Genomic DNA, 11,155 nt, shown 5'->3' with positions numbered 1-11,155 from the left:
TGAGTCTTCTTACCCACCAACAGATGTTATGTTTAATTAGCGTTCACAGGCAGTCTTCACTGCCGCACCTCTCGCCACCACGCGACGACACTTCCATTTGCACACATCTCTCTCTTACTCTCTGTTTCTTACCAACACACACAAACACTCTTTGAAACATGTTTCCCCTTTGTGTGCCTCACCAGCTTGATTATAATACGTGAGGAAAAGCGATGGACCTCACACACGGCTGGTTAGATGTAGCTCTAACTTTCATGTTCCAACAATCCTTAGCTTTTTAATGTACATCTATCACTTACTGTAGAATCAGCGGTGCGCATTACAGTTACGTCCCTTATCTTAACATACTGCAGATATGAAACAGAGCTGTAATCTCTCAGGGGACTGATATCTCTTTCTGCACTCTTGCCCAAGTATTCGGCGCAAATGATCATCATGTATCTCCCCAGGCTTGTATGGAATGTTTACTAATGACGCCTCTGTGTGGTTGAGAGGAGAGCGCAATCTGATCGTGGCCGTTAGAGAATAAGATGAGCATTAAGCGACCTATCTTTCCTCCACATCAACAAATACAATGTGGACATGAAGGTAAATCCAACAGAGCGAGTAAATCGACTACTGTACGATGTCTGGGGCTGATGAGTTTGCTATTTAGACTGAAATATGCTTTCTTGCCCTCACTCCTCCCAAGTTTAGATAAACTGGCTCAAAAAGTTTTGAATTCATCAGGCGGTAATGGAGCTGACCTTTATGTACATGAAAACCATTTTGATTCGCCCGCTCAGGCGCTGTTTCTGTACATTGTCGCGGTGTTAGATGCATTAGAAGAAGCTCGAGGACAGATTCTCTCATTTTCCACATTGTTCTGTCACCTTTAATTTTATTAACTTTTTTTCCCCCCAGAAGCAGAGGGAGAGCAGAGTTTCTAGGGCAACAATCAGTGTAATTGTCCTAAGTCTGACACATGCAATCTGCTAAAAGCCCTGAAGCCCAAAGGCCCAGGTGTACCCAGGGATTACAACGGTGGAGGACAGGTGAAGTCAATGCACACTGACAGGGACACACACACGCACACACGCACACACACACACACACACTTTCTCTTTCTCAAACACAAATGCACGTAACACATACCCACACACCCACACCCACACCAACAATCTCAAGCATAACCAACCTACCACATACAGTATAAATCATCATGAACAGTCCAATACTGGACAGTTAGTGAGAAAATTGTGCGAAAACTCTTTACAAGCCAAACAAAACCCACAGGAACCCAAAACACGTCCAATTTGACAGAGAAGGACACTGCGAGCACGATCTGTGATCGCCCCCCGGCAAAACACTAACGATTCATATTATTCATTTTTCCACGGATAATGTTTTCTTGGTCAGCAGAAAGCCTGTAGATTGACTGCCTTATTTGCCTTATTCACTGCTACCAAAATCTATTAAACAAGTTCTCCTCTGGCCTGCAAGAAATAATTAGTCTACTGGATAGGTCAACTTAATCATTCCTGAAAATAATATTCAATTATCTCCACAGCAACTTCTAGAGCATGCCTCCTATTTTTAGACCCCCTCTGTTTTACAGAGATAGCCAGTTTGATCCTTTTTATGTCAAGACAGCAACACAAAGCAAAGGGGAATCAGCAGTGCTAAACAGTCCTCGACTGCTAGCCTATTATGCCTTAATAATAGCCCTAGCTTTCTCATTGTCTCTGCCTCTGTATGGTGCACCGCATATGAGCTCCATCCTACTCGTTTATAGCTCTCCTTTTCCCCCAGCTTTCCTCTCTAGTTTTCCATTGGGTGCCCTTGACTTATATCTTCAATTAGTCTTACCACACAGCAGAACAAAATAATAACTTATGGCAAGTTCAACATTGTCATCCTCTCGGTAATTACTGAGGATGTGCGCGGAAGAGTGAGAAGAGAGGGCAAACTGTGTAATTAGAGCATGCTGTTGTAGCAGACAGTGTTAACATCTTGCATGACCTCATCAAGGTATGAGACATGTCACCAAAGATAGTCATAAAATCTGTGTGGAATGAGGTTTTCGTCCTATAGAGCCTCATATGCACAGTGAGAAAAAAGAAAAAAACAAAAAACATAACAGCGTGATTTTCCCACGATTGAGCATGATGTTGTGTAAGAGTGTGCTTAATGTACTCGTGAGGCTTGGCACGTAGTTATTAGATGAAAGAGCAGAATACCAGCATAAATAACAGGTGCACAAACACACACACACACACAAACTGCAACATGCATGGACACGTAAACAGCAGACACATCTGAAGCTGCACGAGGCGAATGGAGATCTCAAACATAACCTGCGCCCTCCATTTCACGCACAGCCTCCCTCGCTTTCGCTGTCTCTGTCAGCGTCTCCCTCTCTGTGTCCATGTCTCTGTCACTCTGCCCCTCGCTCGCTCTCGCTCTCTCACTCTCTCACCAGTCACAATAAAGACTTAGAGAATAAATAAATAATCCAGAACATATTCTGTGCTCCAGGAAACAGGATAATTGTCATCGGAGGATGGAGGAACGGGGAGTCATCACTTGTCCAGATGGATTATGACCTTTGAAGTTGGATTTGAGCAAAGTACAGCAATGCTATTCTGTTGCCAGATACTGTCACATCTTAGAAAGGGCCTAGCTTTGGGCTCAAAAACATGCGTGCATACCCACCCTCTCTGTTTCTCTCCAATTTCTCTCTCCCTCTCTCTCTCTCTCTCTCTCTCTCTCTCTCACTCTCTCACCCTGTGTTCAAAATCAGGGCTTTACTCTGTTTTAATCTTAAGGATTTTATTTTACTCTTAAGCATTTAACACCAAGTGCTGTTTATGCACTCCAAGTCCATGTCAAGCTAAGTCAAACCTTATTCTCACTGACCTTCCCCGTGACACGGCGAGAGGAGAAATGAATTCTACACTTAGTTGGAGCCAGATAGTGATTCAGCACATTAAAGGTCAAGTGTGGGAACAACACAACGTAATCATCAATGGCACGTTCATGTAAATAAATCCACATTTTCACTACTCCCTGTCGCTGGTTAATATAACACAATATTGATTAATCCTATACCCAGTTCATCAAAGCGTTTACATTTTTGATTATGAGCACTTGGTTCTGTGTAGGTCATTTCCAGCAGAAATCCTCTGGCGCCATGGAAGTGATGTGTTTTATGTTTCCAGTTTTTTTTGGGGAATAAACAGAGGAAGAAGAAGAATGGGGTGGCTGGCAGGAGCAGCGATACCCACCATTGTTGAGCAGACAAAGTACAAAAACTCAAACCTCACCACCAGAGAATCAAATGAAAAGACGTCACAGCTCCGCTAACACTTTAACTAGCAAGTACTTTGTGAGAAGTGTAATGCCAAAACACCACAGCAATGAACGCTTATCACCACAGAAGTTGCCAAAAATAAAAAAAAGGAGATAAATCAGGATCTAATAGATTACCACTTTAATCTTGGCTTTCCAGTGCAAGTGTAAACACAATCACTGCTTTTGATGCCGAACAGGCCACAACAATCTATGATCGATCACCTCATTATTCTGCAGAAGCCAGTTCGCTTGCAGAAGATGAGCATCCAATTTTAATGCCACCAAACACAGGTAGAGCACCGCTCGCCTCCCCACAATGCACCTGGGGTGTTCTCCTCACCCATCAGAGGTTGTCACTGCTCCCAAGAGCCAATCGGACGGGGAAGTTATTTTGGATAGGGGGCTGCAGAGGTTCCAGCTGGGTTTGGTCTCTCCATTGGAAATAGGCTCATCTATGAAATGGTGCTCTCTTGTGGCAACCAGGAGTAGTACTTAACTGGGATTCAGTGTGTGTGTGTGTGTGTGTGTGTGTGTGTGTGTGTGTGTGTGTGTGTGTGTGCGCAGGGAGAGAGGATTGACAGGAAATAATATGCTCTCATAAACCACACGTATTTACATAGGCTGAACAAGGAATGAAATGGGAACTGACAAACTGAGTTGATCGATTATGGTGTACATACTGTCAAAGATAGATAGATAGATAGATAGATAGATAGATAGATAGATAGATAGATAGATAGATAGATAGAAACGCCTCACAAATTCACTAATCAGCCTCCTTGTCTGCTATAAAACCTTTAGTGCCTCAGCCTCGGTGAATCCACAGCAGGGCTGTTCGCTGCGGGTCCGGGTTTTCCAGCTCTCCACACCCATAACTCCTCCTCGCTCGCCACTAGTTTACCTTCACTTGTTCAGCCTTCACTCTGATAGAGGAGGAGGAGGATGGTCTATGATTGGCCGAGCGGGGACTGGTAGTCCGGAGGCTGGCATTGTGCTCCGTGTTGATCCCCGTGTTCTTGTTTACACCTTGCCGACGCGGACAAGACAAAACACCCAAGGGCCCGCGGCAGGCTCCGGAGTCCAGTCTGCAGCGCACACCGCGACCTGACAGCTGTTCCCACTGGTACTTATTTTTTTTATGGGCGCAAACCAACTTGCGGTTTGCTGGGGAATCGGGCTCTCTCGTGTAATCTGACGTCTCCATACAGAGCGATGATGCGCTAAACTTTTTGGTGACTTTGGTGGCACCTCCGCGCTTATGGCTCCGCGTCAATCCGGGCACAGGCGGAGCTGGAAATGATATCTTCCAGGAATAGTCTCGTCATATTGTTTCCTCAGCTTCAAATGGTGTAATTTTCATTATTCAAACTTTGTACCCACGGACGGAAATTTACGCATTGCCATTTTTTTCTGAGAAATTCCTAAACTGTTCGGAGAGGAGTGACAGATGTGTTGCAGCCTTTTTGCCTCTACAGCGATCTACAACAATCAACTATTTACCGAAAACCCGACATCAAACAACAATTGATGGACTCGTTTGTGTTTTAGTTTTTTTTTTCTACCACTCTGACAATATTTTTTCAAAGGCAAAGACTTTGTTGGAGAAGCGCCACTTGGTGCGTCAAAAGTACCATAGGTGACCCGGGACATTTCGCAGCGGCGTAGCCGGAAAAGATGCTCTGTGTTCGGATGCAGCGTGAGCAAGGTTTCGGTCCTCTGCTGCTTCTCCTTCTGGTCGGGGGATATGCCGCATCTGCCACTGGTAAGCTTTGAAACGAGACATAAGTTGGGGTTGTGCTGCTTTGTTTGTTTAATATACAGATATGAAGATTACACCCATATTAAGAAATGTGGTTTATGGGAGCATATTATTTCCTGTCAAGCCATTCTTCATGCACGCGCGTGCGCACGCACACACACGCGCGCGCAAGCACACTGTTTCTATTTTCAGTACTCTGATTTTCACTTACAAGTGCAAGAAAGTGATTGTGGAGTTTCTACTCTGCACCAAACACTGACCGGACAAAAATGACCGTGATGCATTTTCTGATCCCTGGGAATGAAAGAGATGTCTATCGAGTAACAGGGTCTGTGGTAGCTTGCTTGTGCCCTCGCACTTTTACAGCCAAAGGAAAGTCGTCAGTCTAATAGTAGACCCCTGCTCAGAGCTCCTCTTTTCTACTTGGAGCGGAAAAAGCAAAACCCCCCGGTGTGCAGGGAGTAATTAAGGTTTTGCTCGGTGCCTTCTTGGCCTCCCCTAAAAGAAAAAGCAAGGCTTGTGAAAAGTAAGACAGGAAAAAAAATCACAGACACGCACTTGAAGTGCCCGAGGGGAGGAGAGGCTTTCTTTTAGAGCTAGACAAATCTAAATGCAGTGACACTTTGTTTTCAGTCTTGGTTTTACAAGTTGCTTTTTTGAAGTCTTGTATTCGCCAAGTTCACCATAGACCATTTTACCTTTTATCATCATTTTATTAGTCACAGCATTTGCGGTCGCCAAGCCTCAAGAAGCATTGCGAGCTTTGATAAGATCAGACTAGGCTGATACTTTTATCATTGGATTGTCCAGTGTTAATGCCATCAAAGACTACATCTTTTCCCCTGAATGCAGCAAGCTTTCATGGAGATGAAATCGACTGGCACACAGGGCAAAGCACTCTGCTGGTTAGCTGATGTGCCAGGACCTGGGTACCAAGGTGACACTGCACATCTCCAATACTGTTTTACGTTAATGATTTCCTTTGGTACTGGCTGGTGCTGGTTGAATTTAGATATTCCCTCCCCTCCCTTCGCCAAATCAGGTTGAAATACAAGGCAGAAATCTGAAGGTTTTAGTGGATTGTGGATTAAGCTCGGTTTACAGCAGGGGGAAAAAAGAACAGTTAGGACAACAATGAGTGTAGAGTCTACAGGAGCTTTACTAAAAGGCCATTCCAAGAAATAAATCTAACAGCCTTGTGAAGAAGTCGATTTCTTGTGAATGAAGATAATCTTGGGGGGATACACTGCCCGTCTGCCCAGGGATGTGGGTATTTCTAAGAATCTCAATAAGAGCCCCGGCCATACTACCTCCCAAGGTCCTCATGAGTGTTTTCCCTGGACAGGCAGAGCAGAAAAGCAGCTTATGTTTATTAAAACTGTGGACCGTTCCAAAATCCTTGCATGAGAAATGAGAAACATTGAAATAAACAGTTGAGGATTGCGGTGAGGTCCTGTTAGGGGAACAGGGCAGGGAGGAGGGGACGCCAGGGGACAATAGCTCAGTGTGCCCCAGTAAAGTTTCTGTCTGGGAGAGAGGAAGGCAGAGATATATTTAGGGGATGCATGATGGGACAGACAGATTGCATTTATCTTCTCTCCCATTATGTGTATACCTTTCCGCTGCCACCCACCCCACCGCCCTCCCAAATCCTCCTGTCTCAGTCTCTGCCTGTATTGTGGATGTGCTGAGCTCACATTTCTGCTATGGTGCTCCTCTCCCTGTGTTGACATACACATTAATTACCCAGACTGCCAGGAACACTTGTCTGGAGTAACTACCCTGCTGGCCACTGCCTCTCTGAAGGTGTGTGTGTGTGTGTATGCGTGCACACATCCGCACATTTATGGCCATTATTATTGACTACACCAGAGTTTTAAAAACCGACATGCGGAGAGTGTGTTTACATGTCGTTTGTGACAGATCAGGATTAAACGGAGATGACGTGGTGCCCTGCGAAGGTGGGGGTGTGGGATGGGGTCGCAGGGTCTGGACTGAGAGGTCAAGACAGGAGGAGAGCGAGGCCGAGAGGAGCAAGGGGGTAGCCGAGTGTTCAGAGTTAGGGAGCGTAACATGTCAGACACTCCCATAGAGGGATGGCTGAATAGTGACACTCTTCCAGGACGTGCTGTCTCATTGTGTTAAGTGCAGGAACGCTCCTGCTCTTGACTGTGACTAACAGTGCAGTGGCTACGAGAAGACTGGAAGAATGAGAGCCCAAATCCTCTAAAGTATCTCGGAGCAGATAAAAAGCGACTGAAGTTATTTGTTGCTTGGCTCCACAGTTTGGTCTGTAGGATTTTGCAATTTTCTGCGAGGCGAAGCAGAGTATGAATCGCAGGTGCCTGGAAAAAGCAGGAATGTGACAACAACGCTAACTTCAAACAAACACCAAAGTACTTGGGGCTTCAAAGACACTCAACAGATTGAGATGTCAGATTAGATCAGTGTTTCTCTGACACGTGTAGTCATAACAAAAGTGCTGCCAGGCTATTGCATCTACAGAAATTGGGACAGGTGGTTGGACACCAAAATAGATAAACAGACAGATAGCTCTCTCTTGGCCAGGCCGTGGGCCAGACCAGTTCCCGAAGCTAGTCCTGCTGGCAGATCAGTCCCGGCCACGTTCTGTCCCGGCGCAGTGCATTAGTTTTATGGCCATCAGGCGGCAGGGGATGGGATCGCTGGCCAGCCACTGGCCCTCTCTGCTGTATTATTCATACGTGCAAAGTGGTCTTTGTTAATATTTAAAATGTGCTTATGATGCTCAGATCCCTGACATCGCATCAGAGACAGCGAAGGAAAAAGATGTGGGAAGGGAACAGCTGCTCGGCTTTCACCAGCATAACTGATCCGGATGGCTACAGGGAGTAGTGGAGAGTTTTAGGATACCAATAGGCATTTATAGACTAGATAAAAGACTGACACTTGGTGCAAGTGTGCCATTTTCAGCTAAAGGCCGTTACGGAGGATGTGCATGAACCAAACAAGCAGAAGGGTTACACAAGGTAATGCTATCCATCTGAAAGTGGATAGAAAAAAGAAAGAAGAGATGGAAGGGAAATAAATCCAGGAAAGACATATTGAGATAGATGGATCTCAGGGCATGGCTTTTAAATATCCTTTATGAGAAAAGAGTGAGGGAGAAAACTCCATAGCAGTGGCATTCAAGCGTCATTAAGCCTCTGGCACAGGCCAGAGAATCCGGCAGAGAGAGGGGGAGAAATAGGTGGAAAAGAATAAGGTGCCTGATGTGTGGAGGGACCAGGTTAAAACTAGGAAAGCACCAGAAGGAGCAGTGGTTAAGAGAGAGAGAGAGAGAGAAGGAGGGAGGAGGGGAGTGGAAAGTGAAAAAGAGACACACAAATCCACTAGGGGGATGTTTTTATTAAGGCTCTTATCGATGGAGAGAGCTCACAGTATTAAGAGTAGACATGTTTAATGCTTTGCCAATACTGTGCATGTTCGACCGGCCCATAAATCTGCAGCAAACAGCGATGGTTCTGTAGGAGGGCGCAACGGGGAGGCAAATGGAGGAGGGAGCTCAAGATAAAGGATGGAAAGTAGAATTAGTAGCAGAAAAAAGTTTCGGGGCGGGATTGGCAGCCTTGGGATGAATATAGTTTTAACTACAGGTCATTATTCTCTTTTGCAGAAGATAATATATTATGAAAGTTGTTAGAATCTGAGAGTAATAATGGCTTAATAATCAATATTCATCAAACTGCTGACTAATTCCAACTATTAGGCAACACTTCTTCATGATATGTGATAATCAATCAAAGCTATTGAAACATTTAGTAAATTTAAACATTTTATGTGTAATTCCCCCTCAAACACCAGTAGAATACATCTTGTTTATGTCGTACCAGATGGTTCCTACTACATGCGTCCTTTTATGTAAAATAGTAGTAAATACGCAGCAGCAAAATATTTGTTTTGCCAGGGAATTTCAAAGGTCAAATTAACTGTTTTGCCAGTCGTCACAAAATAAATTCACTCTATCAGTAAAGTTTCCAAATTAATTTCAAGCCACAAATACTTTGGCATAGCCTCTGAAACAGCCAATGAGCCAAAAAAAAAAAAAAAAAAAAAAAAAAAAAAAAAAAAAAGCGATAGAAAAAGTTGAGCATGGAGTGAGAGGGGGATGGATGGACCGGGGGTGGAGGAGGGCGAGTTTCAGTGGCAGATGGGAGCTGAGTTGCTGGGCCGGCAGGACGGGGTGCCCCCTGCCCCTCGATCCTGCCCCGTGGGGGAAGATGGGTGGGGCAGACAGGGAAACAGGAAGAAAACCTCTGTGGGGTTCCATTGTACTTTAGATGAATAGAAGACTCCAGAGGGCTTTTTTTGCCCCTCTGTGTGGGGTGAGGGGGACAGCAGCAGAACACACACACACACACACACACATGCAAAACTCAGTCACAATTTCAACACAAGTTACATCAGTTTGTGTGTGTTCCTGTGTGTTTGCAAGCTTGTTTGTAGGTGTGTTGCTGTTGCATAATCATTTTTGCGCAGGAAAAAAACAACAACAACAACAACACAGGCACACACACACACACCTGCCTATGTCAGCGAGAGAATCCGGCTCTCTGACTCCCTTAAGTATTGATATGCTAAGGCACGCTCGGTGGTGTCTGACATCTGACACACACATACACACACACAGACGCATGCAAAAGAGGCACGTCCTCTGATGAAGAGGTACCATTTAAGTATATAATGGTTGGAGACCTGCTGGGTCAGTAAGGAGGAGTGAGGGAGCAAGTGGAGGAATTTCATTTAAGATCTCAGCAGCACTGGGAGCATCGTGACCAATAGGATCAGGATCCACCATGGGGGGCCATGCCGGATCCTGAACAACCCTTTACACACATGCACACACACACACACACACACACACACACACACACACACACTTGGTAAAAGTTGCTGCTCTCAGGTCTGTGGATCAGACGCACTGTCAGCACATGATTGACTGTGCTGTGATCCACTGCTCTGTGTGTGTCCTTGTCTGTAAAGGCCGTGGGTGTGTTTGTGTGTGTGTGTGTGTGTGTGTGTGGAGAGGGAGGGGGGGTGGGCATGTAGATTCTCTTCATCTTCTTAGCAGAGGCTTTTTGTCTTCAAAAGGCAGTTGAGCCAAGTCCACTCAGAGATTAGACTGCCGCCAATCTGTGGATGTTTATGCTCATGTTTGTGTCTGTTTGTGTCTGGCTGAGTCGACGGGCAGGGCTGAGTGGAGCAAATTCTGCCTCGTACATTTTCCTTTGGGATAGGAGGCTTTCCGTAATGTACATTGTGATGAGGCCTCCGTTCGAAATACTTACTCAAGTTCCCTTTTTCCGACTTGCTTTTATGGATTTAGCGCACAAAGCTACATTTCCTCACAGCCACATTTATAAATTGTCCTCATTTCCCCGTCCTCTTGCTTGTATCTCTTGATCATCTCATATTTTTAGTCCTATAGCCTCACATAAACCAACCTGTCATCCATTCAAGGCATCCCGCTCTCCTCCTCATCTCTCGCTCTTTCACTCCATCTTTTTTTTTTTTCCAGCCAGCGCTCTGGCAGAGTTTGGGAATTGCTCTTTAGAAGGCACCGTGAAGAATCCTATTTCTCTGAGTGTAACGCTTATTAGGGTTCCATCTGCCCCGGGGGTGCCTCTGAATGTAGGGGGGTGTTTGGGTTGTAGTGGGTAGGTAAAGGGATGGAGGGGGGGGGCTTTGTTACGCCTCTGTATGTAGTTGATGTGGGTGCCACTGGGGGCTTGTGTGAGGTGGGAAGGGGATCTTAACACTGCCGAGCGCACACTGAGCAGCTGGTGTGTCTAAAGTAGGGGAATGGCTACAGAGACCTCCCTGGAGAGCCGGGTGTCGAGCATACGTGTGCATATCTGTGAGTGAGAGGGAGAGCGGAAACGATTCTGCATCCTTCTGTCTGCATCACAGGCAGCTAGGCAACAGCAGGACTTTCAAACAACATACAATTTTTTTTTTTTTTTTACCTCCCTTGTGTTTCAAATCAAGGCAAATGTTGCTTAATGAGTGTATGAGCAGGAGAGG

The 11,155-nt window shown here is 45.4% G+C and overlaps 1 protein-coding gene across 1 annotated transcript in view; it reads left to right on the top strand.

Annotated features, from left to right (window-relative positions):
* Positions 1-4,276: 4,276 nt before the first annotated feature.
* Positions 4,277-11,155, top strand: part of unc5b (unc-5 netrin receptor B) — a 60,606-nt gene continuing 53,727 nt past the window's right edge. Inside the window, exon 1 of the mRNA XM_030070877.1 lies at positions 4,277-5,095. Coding sequence (XP_029926737.1) covers positions 5,008-5,095 — 88 coding nt within the window. The 5' untranslated portion in view covers positions 4,277-5,007. The remainder of the gene's footprint in view (positions 5,096-11,155) is intronic.

Source organism: Myripristis murdjan, chromosome 15 (assembly GCF_902150065.1).
Source record: "Myripristis murdjan chromosome 15, fMyrMur1.1, whole genome shotgun sequence".
Lineage (NCBI taxonomy): Eukaryota > Metazoa > Chordata > Actinopteri > Holocentriformes > Holocentridae > Myripristis > Myripristis murdjan.
This window is presented reverse-complemented; position numbering and strand designations above follow the sequence as displayed.